The 16,346-nt window shown below is 55.3% G+C and overlaps 7 protein-coding genes across 10 annotated transcripts; 5 read left to right on the top strand and 2 right to left on the bottom strand.

Moving 5' to 3' along the window:
• Positions 1-879: 879 nt before the first annotated feature.
• On the bottom strand, positions 880-2,857 carry IUM83_15494 (the record flags this gene model as incomplete). The annotated part of the gene is made up of 7 exons (XM_067940314.1): positions 880-888; positions 992-1,921; positions 1,986-2,051; positions 2,121-2,196; positions 2,291-2,391; positions 2,477-2,735; positions 2,814-2,857. 7 exons carry the CDS (start codon positions 2,855-2,857, stop codon positions 880-882), a joined length of 1,485 nt encoding a protein of 494 aa, XP_067780153.1.
• Positions 2,858-3,020: 163 nt separating this feature from the next.
• IUM83_15493 (Ubiquitin family protein) lies at positions 3,021-4,248 on the top strand (the record flags this gene model as incomplete). Its single annotated transcript, XM_067940313.1, has 5 exons — positions 3,021-3,068; positions 3,182-3,481; positions 3,581-3,824; positions 3,904-4,064; positions 4,144-4,248. The coding sequence occupies 5 exons, from the start codon at positions 3,021-3,023 to the stop codon at positions 4,246-4,248; spliced, it is 858 nt and encodes a 285-aa protein (XP_067780146.1).
• Positions 4,249-4,578: 330 nt separating this feature from the next.
• Positions 4,579-5,871, top strand: IUM83_15492 (RNA helicase; the record flags this gene model as incomplete). Its single annotated transcript, XM_067940312.1, has 6 exons — positions 4,579-5,070; positions 5,143-5,316; positions 5,394-5,449; positions 5,524-5,593; positions 5,674-5,715; positions 5,788-5,871. The coding sequence occupies 6 exons, from the start codon at positions 4,579-4,581 to the stop codon at positions 5,869-5,871; spliced, it is 918 nt and encodes a 305-aa protein (XP_067780147.1).
• A 439-nt stretch (positions 5,872-6,310) lies between these two features.
• IUM83_15491 (RNA helicase) lies at positions 6,311-7,439 on the top strand (the record flags this gene model as incomplete). The annotated part of the gene is made up of 6 exons (XM_067940311.1): positions 6,311-6,646; positions 6,711-6,884; positions 6,958-7,013; positions 7,092-7,161; positions 7,247-7,288; positions 7,356-7,439. The coding sequence occupies 6 exons, from the start codon at positions 6,311-6,313 to the stop codon at positions 7,437-7,439; spliced, it is 762 nt and encodes a 253-aa protein (XP_067780148.1).
• A 316-nt stretch (positions 7,440-7,755) lies between these two features.
• Positions 7,756-10,038, top strand: IUM83_15490 (putative RNA helicase; the record flags this gene model as incomplete). 2 transcript variants are annotated; one of them, XM_067940310.1, is made up of 2 exons in its annotated part: positions 7,756-8,367; positions 9,037-10,038. In XM_067940310.1, the coding sequence occupies 2 exons, from the start codon at positions 7,756-7,758 to the stop codon at positions 10,036-10,038; spliced, it is 1,614 nt and encodes a 537-aa protein (XP_067780150.1). The 2 variants fall into 2 exon arrangements, with proteins under 2 accessions (XP_067780150.1, XP_067780149.1); XM_067940309.1 differs by lacking the exon at positions 7,756-8,367 and adding an exon at positions 8,871-8,882.
• A 293-nt stretch (positions 10,039-10,331) lies between these two features.
• On the bottom strand, positions 10,332-13,262 carry IUM83_15489 (uncharacterized protein; the record flags this gene model as incomplete). Of its 3 annotated transcripts, none has more annotated exons than XM_067940307.1 (2): positions 10,332-11,432; positions 12,690-13,262. In XM_067940307.1, the coding sequence occupies 2 exons, from the start codon at positions 13,260-13,262 to the stop codon at positions 10,332-10,334; spliced, it is 1,674 nt and encodes a 557-aa protein (XP_067780213.1). The 3 variants fall into 3 exon arrangements, with proteins under 3 accessions (XP_067780213.1, XP_067780212.1, XP_067780214.1); XM_067940306.1 differs by lacking the exon at positions 10,332-11,432 and adding an exon at positions 11,897-12,048 and having other exon boundaries at positions 12,125-13,262; XM_067940308.1 differs by lacking the exon at positions 12,690-13,262 and having other exon boundaries at positions 10,332-11,465.
• A 1,231-nt stretch (positions 13,263-14,493) lies between these two features.
• Positions 14,494-15,805, top strand: IUM83_15488 (haloacid dehalogenase-like hydrolase domain-containing protein 2; the record flags this gene model as incomplete). Its single annotated transcript, XM_067940305.1, has 8 exons — positions 14,494-14,530; positions 14,600-14,689; positions 14,775-14,809; positions 14,881-15,093; positions 15,171-15,325; positions 15,410-15,451; positions 15,516-15,649; positions 15,726-15,805. The coding sequence occupies 8 exons, from the start codon at positions 14,494-14,496 to the stop codon at positions 15,803-15,805; spliced, it is 786 nt and encodes a 261-aa protein (XP_067780106.1).
• Positions 15,806-16,346: the final 541 nt, after the last annotated feature.

Below are 16,346 nucleotides of genomic sequence, written 5' to 3'. Positions count from 1 at the left end.
CATTGCCCCTCCTCCGCTTGGTGCTAGGTTTTCGATCTTCATCATCCACGTAGTCAGAATCCGCAGCACTATTGTCGTCTTCTTCGTCGCTGCTGCTGAACAACGTGTCCATTGTTTCGTATGACTCGCGTGCTTTGCGTTTCTTGTTAGCCTTCTTTTTCGTTGTTAGCTGCCGTAACTTTTCCAACTCTTTCGTCACCGCATCTACTTTGCCTTTTAGGTCCTGTTTCTCTTTGTGGTGAGTTTCTTTCATAGCCGCAACCTTCTCATTTATTGTATCCAGCTCGCGGCGGCAACTTGAAAATTCCCTGGACTCCTCCTTGGCTTCCTTGAGAACTTCAATGATATGGTGAATGAGCTCATGGCAGGTGTCCACTTTGGCAGGAAAGAGCCCCGACGGCAGTGACATGGTCTTTTCAATTCCCGCCAACTTGTGTTGTAGCAGTCGAATGCTATTTGACTTGTTTCGAAGGTCGACCCGCAGGCCGGCCAGAATTTCAGCATTTTCTGACGAAGGCAAGCTCTCAAGCTGAGCGATTTTCAACGCCAAAGACTTCCTATCAGATAGGTTCACTCGAACTGCTTCTTTTGCACTGAAAATAGCTTCGTGAGAAGTCATCACCTGCTGTAACAGCGATGTAATAGCTCCCATCGCTAGGGAATCAGGTTCACCGGTCCTTCCTCTCTTATCAGGCGAAGACAGTACTGAGCTTCTTCTTCTGGGTAATGCATTCTTTCCAATCTCGTGAGTATTCGATGATGGTGACATTGTCAACATTCGATTCCGTTTACTTGCCGATGATATGTCCACAGTCTTCCGCTTCGCAGAAATACTTTCCTTGGCTGGTAGAGATTTTAACTTCTGACTCTGAAACCTTTTTAGCTGCTCTAGCCGGGATAATGAACCACAATTTCCATGATCACGTTTGGCAACTTGATCAGCTCCTGATATGCGTCTTTTGATAGACGTCGGTGTCTTTAACTGATTTACTTGGGATGCGGCTTTGCTATTTTTGTCCGTTAGTTCATCCGCGATCTTTTTCCACTTTTCCTTGGCACTGTTTGCCAGAACAAGTTCTTCCCTCAGCGTGCGATTTTCCTCCACCAGAGATTCAATACTCGCAGCAGGTTTCTCACTTCCATCACACACGATGTCATTTTGTGTGTCGACACGGACTAACCCGTTCACCGTACTGGTCGTCTGCTGCAAGAGTTGCAGCTGCACAATTTCTAGTTGTTGTTTCAAGTATGCCACCTCGTTTTCGGCGCTCCTTTCCTTGTTGATCACAGCCTGGTTTTCAATACTACGGGTTCGGGATGCATATCGAAGGGTGCTGAAGGTCTCTTCGTAGTTGATGTCTGCAGGACTGATGCATGCAATCATGAGGGTCTTGCTATTTCCACCGAGACTATCTTGAAGTAGTCGCGTTAACTTCGAGTCGCGATACGGCACATGAACTGCTACCGAGGTTGTACGGCTGCGCTCACACAGCGCGTTGATAACGTTACCGAGCGCTAGGAGCCCACGGTTGATATTGACACCTTCCTTGAACCGTGCTCCTTCTGAGTTGGTGCGCCGAACACGCTCGGAACCAGCCAAATCAACCAAGTGAAACTTGGAATATCGTGTTTCCGTGCCTCCTTCCGGCGCACTAACGTCGTGATGTTCCATCGTGAGCGTGCAAATGGCATGAGAACGACTGGACTGGGCGTTCATGCTGGTAGAAGCGGTGGCACGAGTCAAAGCGCCGGATCGCAGAAGATTTCCAGCCTCATCATTTGAGCCCACAATGTGTTCACTGAGTCCAGAAACGATGATACCACGGTCGCTATCGCCACGCACCGATAGTCCTGAACCAGCAATTGTTGGCGTATCCGGAGAAGATTTTGCCAGAAGGTCACGAATCTCCTCATTCAAAATCTACAGCACAGAACAAAAGATTAGAACACCAAAGGATCGCACATCCATGCCGACGTCCACGTGCCTCCAAGTACGACAGCTTGAGCACGAAGTGTTCTGGATTCGACGAGGCTTTGACTCGTTCAAAAACCTACATTCAAACCCGGTTACTTCGTCAGCAACTGTATACTTCCGATACAAATGTCTCCAGACCACGCACATTTTCAATTACACGGGGAATGACACCGCGATCAGAGGGAGCTACACTGGCGGCAAACTCATTGCCCATCGTGTACCTTCACACCACCAACAAAAAATGCAAAAGATAAAACCCATTAGTCTCAATATCCGACCTCCAATCCCTCTCTCCCCAGTCGCACACACACTCACGTTTTGCCTGACCCCGTCTGGCCGTAGGCGAGCACCGTCGCATTGTAGCCATCGAAGAACTGGTCGACCATGGGCCGCACCAACTCAGAGAACACGCTCTCCTGCAATGAAAACAACGCAAATCAACGCGCAACTTTAGCGAACCGCACCCTCCAATACATCCGACAGCTACTGACGCAGTTGCACCTGCTCGGTCGACGCTGGGAGGGCCGCGTCGAAGTCGAACTGCCTCTCGGACAGCAGCACGCTCGAGTCCGTCACTTCCACGCAGCACTCCGAGCCTTGCGCCGCTTCGTTCGCGCTCAGCGGCCGCACGCGCACCGCTACCTGCACGGCGTCGCTCTTGGGCGCAGCTGGAGTGCTGGAAGGGGCCCCGGACGCGCCGTCGGAGCCCGCGCGCGGCGTCCTGGCCGCCATCATAATACTAACGCGTGCGAAGTTTGAACTGGTGTTCGTAACGTTACGTACGTTATCACGTGTCAGTTAGAAGTTACGTAAGCTATAGCTGTACCATGTAGTTTACCACCGCTGGGGATTGGCTGAATGTGGACTGATGGTTTGCGCCAATCGCGGCGCAGAGATCCAACTGGCTCGAGCATCCCTAGCCGCCGATAAAAAAGCCTGGGCGGGCGAGAAAAAACCGCACAGATCAAGTCGCAGCGCAGGCAGAGAGGTCGGCGGCGAGCGGTCGTGGGAGGCGTGCGAGCGCCTACAGAGCGATCCGGGCAGCATGATGGAGCCAGAGCACACGGAGAACATCACGGAGGAGAAGCCGCTGGTAAGCGCGCGCGCTGTTGCCTTCCTTGGCCGGGGGAGACGATGTTGAAGAATGGGTTCTGATTTTGCTTTTTTATTTATTTTTATTATTTTTAATTGCTATTGCTGCGGTAGTTGTCGGAGGATTCCGTGGGCATCACGATCAATGAGGACAACAACGGCCGCATCGTGCTCAAGGTCAAGACGCTCAGCGAGAAGCCGCTGCGCCTGGAGGTCGCGCCGTCCTCGAGCGTGGCGGAGCTCAAGGAGCTCGTGAAGAAGAAGGCCAATGCCGAGGGCAAGTTCCTGCGCCTGATCCACCAGGGCAAGATGCTGTCGGACGACAAGGCCACGCTGGAGAGCTGCAAGGTCAAGAACGAGGACTTCATCCACTGCGCCATCAGCTCGGCACCCCCGAAGGCTGTGGTGAACCAGGTGAGTCCGGTGATGGCCATTTTGGTGGGGAGGCTGCCTTTGTTGTGTCTTCACTTACTGACGCGGTGAAACGCTCGTTGAATGGGACGCGCGGTGTAGATGGCAGCTGCTGGTACCGACAGCGACCCGGAGGAGAGAGACGATCCGTCCACCAGGAGAGGCTTCGACCGACTCCGCGACCGACTCAGCCGGGAGGAGATCCAGGCACTGCGCCTGTACTTCTACCCGCAGCTCTCCGTGTACATCAGTCAGGCGGAGCGCGTCCCCGGCGAGAGCAGTGAGGACCGGATATACCGACTGGAAGAGGAGTGGATGGCGTCCCAAGGACCGCAGTCCGAGTTTGGTACGTATCGGTGTGGTTTGTGTGGGCGTGCCTAATGGGGGAAACTGGCATAGTAACTTTGGTGGTTGTTTGTGCACAGCTCTCAATGTTGTGCCGACGGCCCGCATCGCGATGGATACGCAGATCGACATGAACGGCATGAACAACTCCATTCTGGCAGCAGATAATGAAGGCACTGGCACTGAATTTCTGTGGGGGTTCCTCATGGGCCTCTTGCTTGGTGTATTTATGCTTTTGATGGTGAGTCCCTGCTGTTGTGCTTCAGTGCTTGCACTGGTGACTAATATTTGCGTGCGTGCGTCGAATTCTATTTCACCAGCTTCTTGACCGCTCCGTGCCCCGCAAGCAAAAGGTCGGCCTGCTGCTCGGCGTGAGCATGAACTTCTTCCTGAGTGTCGTCCCGCGTGCTGTCTCCGACCAATAGACCGCCGCTACCAGCGTGCCGCATTGGCGCGTGAGTGAGTGCAACCACGCGCCGTCGAGCTGCTGGCATGCCTTGTTATATATTTTCGCCTCTCAGTGTTGTCGCTGTTGCCCCGGGTCGTATTGGCATGCCTGCCCATACGTCAGTTGGGCTCTGCGAACGACGATCGTGTGAACGGGTTAATCGCCGCGCTGCACTGCTTGTTGAAGCTGCTTTTCCTAGTCGATCATTGAAATTGTGTACCTGTACATCAAATAGCACATTTCCACCAATCAAATCCCTCTGTCTTGATGGGAGAGCAGCTCCAGTGCTTCACCTCCGGCCAGGCACATGCCACCAGTTGACGAGGAGCACAAGAGGATCGCCCACAGCCTCCCGCACGCCGCAGCCGATAGCGGAGCCTCCAAGCGACGCAAGCGCAACGCCACCAGACCAAACATGGGCAAGGAACTCACTACCGACCAGAAGAACATCGTCAAGACATACGTGACGCGCGAGGTGGCCGAGGGCCCCGTCAAATGCAGCTACTGCGAGAAGGAGATCACCTCGCGCAACGTGGACCGCTGGGCGTCGCACCTGCGCGGCTGCGTCAAGACGCCGGAGGACGTCAAGGCGCAGATCCAGCCGTACCTGGCGGAGGGGGCGGCGTCTTCCAGCGGCGCATCGGCAACTAAGGGCGACGCCCAGACGACGGCGGTTGCGCCAGCCACGCACGTTGCGCCCACGCCCAACCCCATGGGCAACGGCTACAACGAAGTGTTTAAGGTGCACGTGTCGAAGGACTACATGAAGTTTAACGCCGCTCACTTCATCGCCTACAAGGTGAGCTAGGCTGCCCATGTGTAGAAGGTCTACGGTCGGGCTGGGCATAACGTTATGGCGGGGTTTTATTAGGGTTTTCGGGAGAAGCTGCACGGACACAACTACCGCTTGGCCGTCACTATCACGGGACAGGTGGGCCCGGATGGCTACGTTGTTGACTTCGGTGAGATCAAGAAGATCTCGCGGGTGATCTGCAAGGACCTGAACGAGTCGTTCCTGGTGCCGATGAACAGCGATTCTCTGAAGGTATGAACGTTGCGGCCAAGGGCAATCTGTTTGGAAGGTTGGGCTAACCAATTGACTGATGTGATGGCGTCGTGCAGATTTCGTTTGATGACACGAATGTCCACCTTCTCACGGAAGACAATGCCAAGTTCAGGTGTGTACTTGTTATTGTTGCAGATTATTCGTGTGAAGTAGCGCAGCTAGTCTGACTGTGTTCTTCGTTGCCAGCTTTCCGAAGGCAGACTGCTCGCTGCTGCCGATCATCCACTCGTCCGCGGAGGAGCTTGCCATTTACATCGTACGTACCACGCGCTGACTTGTCCACCGCGCCTAGTAAATGTTCTTACTAATACGTTGTATTTTACTGTTCTTCAACAGAGCAATCAACTCATCGACGCGTTCACTCTCGATGCACTCCTGGTTCGTATTGCGCAGCGATTTCAGACGTCCTACTTGTCTGCTAACTTGTTGTTGTGTGTGTTTTCGCTGTAGGAGCGCGGCGCGCGAAAGATCGAGGTTAGCATCTCGGAGGCCACCCAGCAATTCGCTTCATACGAGCGCAGCATCCTTGCGTAAACAGCCTTGATGGCCATAGACGAAGGGCGTTAAACATCCCCCACCCATTTTGGACCGAGGCAAGGACCCCGTATCGTCTTCTGCGTTTGCTCTGTCGATAACATTAGCGAGCAAATTCACAATACAACGGGCTCACGCTCTCGCTTCAGCACTGTACTTGTGTACTTGAAGTACAAGCATCTAATCTCATTTACAAGTATGAAACAGAAAGCTCACAACAAGGATGCTGCCAAGCGCACAGTAGATCCACCAGAACTCCGGGTTGCTTGCACTTACTTAGAATATCATTGCAGGGACCGGGATCCGGTGCTGCACCTGATTACAGTAGAGCGTCCACTTCACTGACGATAATCGGATTAGACGCTGCAGCAGGAAGCTGGGCTCCCTGTTAAACAAAGCCCACATCTCAAAACGAAGCCTTCTGGCAACGACACCGAACATGGGCAAGGAACTCACCGGGGAGCAGAAGGCTGCCGTTATGAAGTTCGCGGCGCGCGGTGACGCCGACGGGCCCGTCAGCTGCTGTTGCTGCGACAAGGAATCCACGTCGCGCAACGTAGACCGCTGGCTGCGCGGCCTTATCAAGCCCGCGGAGGACGCGAAGCCGCAGCTCTTTCCCGCTCCCGTCGTTCAGGAGCAGGTGGTGAAGAGCAATGTCCCGACGACGACTACTCACGCAGCGCTGCTTGCACCCAATAGCAACGCTAATGTGTTCAAAGTGCACGTGTCGAAGGACTACATGAAGTTTAATGCTGCCCATTTCATCGCGTTCAAGGTGAGCTGCTGTCTCGACGCTGTAGCGTCGTTCTTGATGTCTTACATGGGTTTTCGCCGCTCAGGGATTCCGAGAGAAACTGCATGGTCACAACTACCGTTTGGCCGTCACCATCACGGGCCAAATTGGCTCAGATGGCTACGTTGTTGACTTTGGCGAGGTGAAGAAGATTTCGCGGGTGATCTGCAAAGACCTGAACGAATCGTTCCTGGTGCCGATGAACAGCGATGTCTTAAAGGTGCAGTCGGAGAAAGCGTTTTGTAAGCTGCCGTGCACGTAATGCGTTGTATACTGACTTTGGTGCCGCTCAGATTTCGTTCGACGATGCGAATGTCCACATTCTGACAGAAGACATGGCGAGGTTCAGGTGTGCAAACTTGTAGTTGGCGTGGCGGCCGTGGTGGCGCTAGTAAGTTTAACTATGTACTGCGCTTTGTTGCTGCAGCTTTCCCAAGGCGGACTGTTCGTTGCTGCCGATTGCACACTCGTCGGCGGAGGAACTCACTGTTTACATCGTACGTGGAGCTACGCAACCTTTTCTGCTTGGTATCTTCTTCGCTCGTATCCTAACCGCCACAACGTTTGTCGTGGCTCGAATAGAGCAACCAGCTCGTGGAAGCGTTTACTCTCCCCGCGCTACTGGTAAGGGAGTTGGCTCAATGAAATTCCAGACAGCACATTTGGACTAACTGCTGCTGCTGGATCGCAGGAGCGCGGCGTGCGCAAGCTGGAGGTGAGCGTCTCGGAGGCCGACAACCAGCTCGCGTCATACGAGCGTGCCATCTTGGAGTAAAAACTATATGTACATAATGCACGATAACAAGCGTTGAGTATCGAGGAGGTCTGCTTTCGAATCTGGCGGCATCCAAAGATCGTTGTTATTTCGTCCAATCGCGGCGCATCCGGGCAAATTTTCCGCGAATGGCGCGGCTTGCGACACCTGATTGCCGGAAATGGCGCCAGCGCGACAGCCAACCAAAACCCGCCTGTTAAACGTTCCCTGTCAAATCCGATCACTGTCTGCCCGTGCGCCGCTCCTCCTCATTCGCGGAAACGACCGGCAGCGCGCAAGTGCCCGAGAGGAAACCCAAAGACCTTCACTCTTGACCATGTACGGCGGCGGCGGCGACCGATACGGCGACTCTTCCTCGCGTCGCGACTACGGCGGAAGCAGCGGCGGCTACGGCGGAGGTGGCGGCTACGGTGGCTCGCGCGGAGGAGGCGGCGGCTACGGCGGAGGTGGCGGCTACGGTGGCGGAGGCTACGGTGGCGGCGGTGGTGGCGGCTATGGAGGCGGCGGCTACGGCGGAGGCGGCCGTGGCGGCGGCGGCTTCGGAGGCAGCGGCGACCTGGGCTCCAACCTGGACACGCACATCCAGTGGGACCTGTCGAAGCTGCCGGTCTTCGAGAAGAACTTCTACTACGAGCACCCGGACGTGTCGAAGCGCTCGGAGGCCGACTACGACAAGTGGAAGAGCGACAACCAGATCATCGTGGCCGGCAAGGGCGTGCCCAAGTGCGTGCTGTCGTTCGAGGAGGCGTCCTTCCCCGAATACGTGCTGGAGGAGGTGGTGCGTCTGGGCTTCGACAAGCCCACGCCCATCCAGTGCCAGGGCTGGCCCATGGCGCTGTCGGGACGCGACATGGTGGGCATCTCGGCCACGGGCTCGGGCAAGACACTGGCTTTCTTGCTACCCGCGATCGTGCACATTAACGCACAGGTTCGTAACTTGCAGACTCTTTTCAGAGGATTTCTCTCGTTGTTGGACGCATCTTCCGCGGCGCTGTGGCGTTGATGGGGGATGGTAGCAAAGTTGTGTTCAGCACACGACGGTCGTTCACGCATTGGGTTACGATGCGATGAACGGGACACACGCGTGGCGCGTGGGGTTTGAAACGGTCTTCGGAGCGTGATCGATTCGCGTGGATGTGCGCTTGAGAGGAGATTGTTGGATACTCCTCTCTGAGCGGCATTAACGTGTTTTTCGTCACTTCAGTTGATTGAATTCGCGGTTTGCTGTGTTGGAGTGCCGGTCACAGTGGTGGTTCCAAGTTCTCTTTCGACTGAAGTCCGCATTACGCTTTACCGCGAGGCAGATTCGTTGTGAGGAGATCCCACTACTATGTCGACTGTCCGGCCGGCACAACCGACACACGTATAGCTAGCTCAGCACGGCTGTTTTTTCTTCTCTCGCTGGCGTCCTCCAGACGATCGATCGGTGCGATGATTGCATTGGTGCGTTGTGGGCGATGGCCAGAAGAAAGAGCAGCACGCGAACACCTCAAATCCCTCGGCGCTCGCTTGTGTTTGCTTTCTCGTGCAACCTTGCTTGCTGTGTAGCGATGCAGCACGGACTAACTTTTATGGTGTGTTGTTTTGTGTGATGTAGCCTTACCTGCAACCCGGAGACGGTCCTATCGTGTTGATCATTGCCCCGACGCGTGAGCTGGCCGTGCAGATCCAAGCGGAGTGCAACAAGTTCGGCGCCAGCTCCAAGATCAAGAACACGTGCGTGTACGGCGGTGTCCCCAAGGGCGGCCAGATCGCCGATCTGCGCCGCGGTGTGGAGATTTGCATTTGCACGCCCGGTCGTATGATTGATATGCTGAGCATGGGCAAGACGAACCTTCGTCGTGTGACCTACTTGGTGCTTGACGAGGCTGATCGCATGCTCGATATGGGTTTCGAACCGCAGCTTCGCAAGATTGTGAGCCAGATTCGCCCTGACCGTCAGACGCTTATGTGGTCGGCGACGTGGCCGAAGGAGATTGTGTCGCTCGCGAATGACTTCCTGACGGACTTCATCCAGGTGACTGTCGGATCGCTAGATCTGACGGCTAACAAGAGGATCAAGCAGATTGTGGAAGTTATGGACGACCACCAGAAGTACTCTGCGCTGCAGGACCACCTGCGCGACATCTACGAGGGCGGCCGTATCATTATTTTCTGCGAGACCAAGCGTGGCGCCGATGAGCTCAGCCGCAATCTTCGCGACACCCGCTACATGTGCAAGGCCATTCACGGTAACAAGTCGCAGGAGGAGCGTGACTACGTTCTGCGTGAGTTCAAGGATGGCCGCACGCAGATCCTGGTTGCTACCGATGTTGCTTCGCGTGGTCTTGATATCAAGGACATTCGCTACGTGGTCAACTTCGACATGCCCAAGAACATCGAGGACTACATCCACCGTATTGGTCGTACTGCCCGTGCTGGCAACAAGGGTACGTCTATCTCCTTCTTCACGCCCACCAACAACGGCCGACTTGCTGGACCTCTGGTGAAGATCTTGGAGGAAGCTGACCAGGAAGTGCCGCGCGAGCTGCGTGACCTTGTTGGCCGCGGTGGAGGTGGCGGTGGCCGCGGCCGCGGTGGCTACGGACGTCGCTGGTAAACGTTCTTTGAGTGACGTATACAATCCGTAGTGGTGTCTACTGGAGGGTGTTCCAGCGTTCGCAGACCGCGTGGATTGGCGAGGTATCTAGCGCCGCCCGCTCCTAGTCTAATAACTTGCAATAAAAGTAGTTCACTACTCCATTCTGGCTCTGTTGTTGATCATGCATGTACTTTTGTATGAACGTATGCGCTTTGTTGGCGAGCATGTTCACGATGCAGTTTGACGAACACTTGGTAATGTACAGTGATTAATTTTATCAAAAGGTCTTTGTTGTGCCTACTTAGTGCAAGCTAAACCAGGTCTGCGATTGAAGACCTCACGGACAGCACCGGTGTCGTGATGACTTGTTCATCTCGGTCCTCTGGAATGAGTCGATCAAAGCGGTCGTAGTCCACGATGACGCGGTCACGTTCGATAACAGCAAAATCTGCGAATCGCATATCGTACTCAAAATCGTCCCAGAAATACATCTTCCGCGCGTACACGTTCTCTGAAAAGGTCGTGTCAAGCCCGGTTAGCAACGCGATGACTGCAACTCGCGACTGAGAGAGGTCCTCCATGGAGTGAAACTTGTAAAACGGCGAGTTCTCGTTAATGACGTGAATGAGCGTCGCTGGCAGCTTGATTGACGGCCATTCTGCTGTCACAAGCGGCACATCGTACATCTGACGCAGCCCTGTGCGACGATTTGTGAGAATCACGCCGATGCGGAAAAAGTTCTCGTGCACTTCGCCAGAGTGCCGTGTGTTGGCGGCTCGGAACACTAGGCAACGGTGCCCGTATATGGTCGAGATGGTCATTTTCGACGAAAAGTGAATGTGAGCTCGGGGACGCGCAAATTTGGACCAAGCGATACCTGTGATGATCGTCACGGCAATGATACCAACCATTGACTCAATGAACACGACAATGTTTATGTAGACAGATTTCGCCTTCGGTGCTATTGACCCATAGCCGATGGTGGCTAGTGTATGAACACTCATGTAAAAGGCCAGCTCGTACTTGGACACCACCACGTCGTCATAAGCGGAAATGCTACTTTCGTCAAGCCAATACAGAAATCCAAACCAAAAGTTCAGAACCAGGAACGATACGATGAACACCACAATGATTTTTGGCCAGCGCACGTGAAGAGCACTCTGGTAAAACCGCATGAAGCTGAACGACTTGGGGATGTGGACGGGCAAAATGCGCAGAAAGCGAGGCGTATCTTCGACTTCAATTGATACAGCGGACCACGTCGTCTGAGCACGACCACGTTGAAGACCAGCATCTTCTTGTTCATAGCCCTCTGCGCAATTTTCTCCTTCATTTCCACTAGCATCGATATCATCAACAACAATATCATCGATATCGTCAACATCAGCGATGTCGTCTTTGTGTCCTTCCTCCTGCGAAATCGTGCTGGTGTCATCGTCAATCATCGCGGACCCAGCCATTTCTCGTTGGAGCAGGTCCTTCGCTCGCAGGCCGTTTGGCCCTTCGAAAGAACCCCGACCGCCATCGCTGTTACGTGCACCCCCACTTCTAACGCGGGCTCGAGTGTTTGGACCCTCATTTGGTGTCAACTGCTGCCCGCCATTCCTGCCCCGCCCTTCCTCCATGTTAGTCTGATCGTTTTCTCTCCAAACTCGCAATCCTCCTCGCTGAGCCGCTCGGGTTTCGGCGGTCGGAGCTCTCGGTATTCGCTGTGTTCCGAATGGCTGCTGTAGTAATGGCTCAAACAGTGGCTCAAGCCCCATAGCAAACTTTTTCGGGCCAGGCTTCTTTGAGAATGACACGGGAGGGTGTGGCTGCGCTGGTACAGTGGAATCTGCAGTGGAGTGTCCGTCCCACGATCCTGATCTTGAGCTCATCACAATGGATTCGGAGTACTCAGCAGGAACTTCATGTACTGCTTCGTCATGATAAGGATGGTGCTCTTCGTCATGGTGTGATACTCTCGACTTGCGGTGTGGGCGGCGACCAGCAACGGTATGTGTACATCCACTTCTGCTACTCTCGTGGCTGTCGCGGTATGCCTCGTTCGAGAATATTGACTTGAGATAGCGAGCATTATCGATTGGAGCAGACTCTACCGCGCTGAGCTTTGCAAAGTTCATGATGACCTCCGCGTCTCGTTCGTTAAATTCTAGCAACTCGGCAAAGCGGTACCCCCACATCAGATTTGCTGCCGTGTAAATGTAGCGCTCGGAAACTGTGTCTTGTAGCGTGGAGTCGACACCTGACATGGCCACTTCGATAAGCATGTCCGACTGGGCAATATCGCCCCTCGACATTCCGAACAGCGGGCTGGTTTCGTCAATCACGTGCACTACAGCAACACCCATGCGGAATGTGATGAAGTTATTCTGCAGCAGCTTGAGGTTGTACGAAGTGAGCACCTTTGTCGCCGAACACGCGGGGTTGTCCACAGCGTCCTCAGCATCTTCGATGACGTAGTTAGCCGTGCGCGAAAGTTTTCGTTTCTGTGTGGCTTCATCGTCATGAGCCCGAATGTGTTTCGTTTTGTGCTCCACTCGCAGCAGGTTCACCTTGAATACAGCCTCCATGATCACATCATGTGTCACATCGCGCGATTGTGTCGCGTTCGCTACTCGTACTACGAGTGCCAAATACTTTTTACCGTAAGGCTGTACAACACAAACCTTGCTAAAAGCCACCTTGGCTTGTGGCTTGGCAAACTTCGCAAACACGAGACCCGTCACGGCCGACACGACCATCATGGATGCGAACGACTCAACGGACATGCTCGCGTTCCCACATGTGTGCGTGGGGTACACTACTCCGAATCCGATCGTGGTGAAAGTCTGGTAACTCAGGTCAAACGCCTCGAAAAAGTTGGTCGGTTCTCCACAGATGTAGCAGGTGACGGCTGCGAAGAAGAAAATGTTGGCCATGAAGACCGACAGCAGCACCGTCAGCAGCATGGGCCACCGCATATTCAGCAGCACGTAGAGGAAATCCTTGTAGGGTTTCCTCGGGTTGGCGCTCGTGAACACCCTCGGGAACAGCGAGTTGGACGGCAGCCGAACGAACTGCTTCCAGAACGGCATCTCCTCGATGCGCGAGCCCGCGTGGAAGATGGAGGTGTCCTCCGACCCGTTGTTCACCTTGACGCCGTGCCAGATGTGCACCCAGTCCTTCAGTGCCGCAGGCACCTGCTGTGTGCCCACATTGAGCGTGCCGCGGTTCTGAATGCGCTTCTTGGAGGCCGGCATGGCTGCAAACGCCCCAGTCTGGAAATGGCAACAGCAACAACACCGAAGTCAACATCGTTTTGCACAGACACGCGTCGACCACGCCAGGAGTTATGTCATTCGCCATAACGATCGGCACCAGCGTGAGGAAGAGTCCAGACGCACCAATTTTTTTAATCACGCCGGGACGACCAGCTACCAGAGCGAGGCAAGCAGCGAAATGCCCATGCGCCTATGGAAAACGAGCGCCTGGTGTTGCCTCCTACCAGTCCTGACTGCGTCGCACAAGGCAAGCTCAGGAGTGCCACTCGAGAGTAGGGGTAGTCAACAGTCTCTCAACTTGAGACGCGTTTTTGTGCGCCGTTGCCCTATTTCGGGCGGCCAATGAGCGCCGCGGTGACGAGCGTGACAGGGCGACAAGCACCTCAGGAAATTGATGCGCCACGCGGCGGAGGGAAGGCGTCCAGCGGCGGCGAGTTCTCGGCAGGCTGCGCGCGATGGGCGTCGCTGGAAATGCTGTGGTGCTGCCGGACGACACTATTTATTACGTGTGCAGCGGTCGTCGAGGCTTGCAGCCGGTTCGACGATATGTACACGTATTAGGCGGCAGGTATCATTTAATAATCCGAGTCGGATTCCGACAGCAGGCGCCAGCGTCGGCTGTTTGCTGGGCAGCCCGACTGAATCTCGCCGCAATGAGACTCTCGTCGAGGGTTTTATCGTAGCGGCTCCATACCGAGCAGTTTCGCAGGGGAAGACCGCGTTCGAGGCGGACTGATTGGCCTCGAGGCATTGCTTGCTTAGCAGCGAGCCTAGCTATAACGGTATACTTGCCGGCGCGGGCGTGGATCCACGCCACGTCGGTGTCTGCTGCGAGGAAGCACTGCAACATCTCGCCGTGAGTGCGAGTTGATATCTTGTGCGCAAAAATCACCTTAGGTCGCGCGATCCTACTAAGTATAGCTGCGCACGGGAATCCTCAGCCTTCGGCGGTATCCGAGCGCCGGATGGCGTTCAGTGATTTACCGCTGTTGCTCGCCGCCGCCGCAATGCGTTCGCGGGGAGACAAAGTGTGCTCGACACCATGGTCTTGTCCCAATGCACACCAGGCGCGCAATGCCTGCATTGAACAGCGTTGGCAATGCATGGGGCCGAAGTAACATTCCACTTCAACCTAGAGCCTATCCTACAAAGCGATCCCGTTCGCCAATCATATGGTTGAAGGTTCGTTTGGCATTTCTGGATCGACAAAATGGCGAGTATCCGCGGCGTGCTCATCGACCTCAGCGGTGCGTGCGTGCACGAACTTAGACTGACTGCGATGCCCCTGCCCTTGAATGACGCGCTCTAATGAGCAGGAACGCTGCACGTGGAGGACGTCGTGCTGCCGGGCTGCGCTGCAGCGCTGACGAAACTGCTGGCTCAGAGCGACATCGGCGTGCGCTTCGGTGGGTCGTGCTACATGCGTACAGAAGCCCCCCACCAGGCTGTAAACTCATCGATGCAATTGCCCTTCTGCACCGCTCGTGGCAGTGACCAATACGACGACCAAGTCCCATCGGGAACTGGTACGTCACCGCTTGTGTGACGACTATCTGAGGACTGCGAACTTACAGCGCTCGACGGTGTCGCACTGCAGATCCAGCATCTGCACAGCATCGGACTCGAGGATATCAAGGCCGAGCACGTGCTGACGTCGGGTGGCATCGCCCGTGGTGTGCTCGAGCAGCGCAGGCTTCGTCCGCTGTTGCTGGTCGACCCGTCGCTGGAGGAAGAGTTCGACGGACTCGATCGCACCAACCCCAACGCGGTCGTCGTCGGACTGGCGCCCGAACATTTCCACTACGACAAGGTACGTGCGAATGGAGTGGGTTCTCGAATCCTGAGTAATCGGCGCGCTTGGAGCTAACGCGAGGGTGGCTTGAGCAGCTCAATGAGGCGTTCCGTGTGCTACTGGAGGGAGGTTCTCTGGTCGCTCTCCATGAAGCGCGCTACTTTGCCGGGAAGGACGGACTCAACATTGGCCCGGGCGCGTTCGTGAAGGCGCTGGAGTTCTCGGCCGGCGTGCAGGCTACCATCATTGGGTAGGATCGATGGACAAAGCGCGCGTCTTGCACATTCTTCACGTACGTCGGGGGACTCAATCGTCTGACCACTCGTGTCTGCAGAAAGCCGGCACCGACCTTTTACGGTCAAGCGCTGACGGACTTGTGAGTAGCTTCCTCTGCGTCGTTTCCTGGTTTGCATCCTCTGATTTTGGTGTGGGCTGTGCAGGAACGTCGCTCCAGCCGAGGCGGTGATGATCGGCGACGACGTCCGCCAAGACGTGCACGGCGCCATGGCGCTCGGGCTGCAAGGCGTGCTCGTGCAGACCGGCAAATACAAGAACGGCGACGAAGGAAAAATCGGTGCGTTTTGTGCTTCTTATCGTTCTGGGCGGCAACGGTCGAGGACGAGGAGCTGACCACTGGATGTTGTCGGCAGACCCTCCGCCTTCGTACGTCGCCTCGGGCTTCCCGGATGCGGTGGAGTGGATTTTGCGGCACAACGCGGCGAGCAAGTAAGGGGCTTCGCCTTGACTTCGACCTTGACGCCGCTACTCGCGAACAGCGTTGTTTGTCACGAAAAATGCTCGTGCGAACACGCAAGTTAAACCAGCAAAACATGCTGACTCAAGATCTGAAGATTGCGAGTCTGGGTCTGGATGGGGGTGACGCGCCTGTCCCAGCGGATTGGACTGAGCTGACGCATTCCTCTCGGTGGCTTAATAGATTGCAGAGCAAACTACTTTGCCTCCCCGCTCGAGGCCCAAGTGCACACACGCATGTTTGATTGCCGACGCCAGCAGCGAGCACCTGACGCACGAGACTGACGATGAGGTCCAGTCCTGTGAAACGGCCGCCGGGATGTCGTGGTTGACTATCGGCAGACCGCCCGGGAGATCGTCATGGGCGAGCGCAGGCACGAGTTCGTAGCAGTCGCGCGCATTACCAACCGTGAGGCTTCGCATAAGCTTACGGCGAAAGAGTCGCTCGCAGTGGCACCAGTGGCACCGTGCGCGGGGGGAACGCTAGAAAGCAAAAAAGGTCGGCACCGCGTTTTGGA

The sequence above is a fragment of the Phytophthora cinnamomi genome (genome assembly GCF_018691715.1).
Source record: "Phytophthora cinnamomi strain GKB4 chromosome Unknown Contig128, whole genome shotgun sequence".
Lineage (NCBI taxonomy): Eukaryota > Oomycota > Peronosporomycetes > Peronosporales > Peronosporaceae > Phytophthora > Phytophthora cinnamomi.
This window is presented reverse-complemented; position numbering and strand designations above follow the sequence as displayed.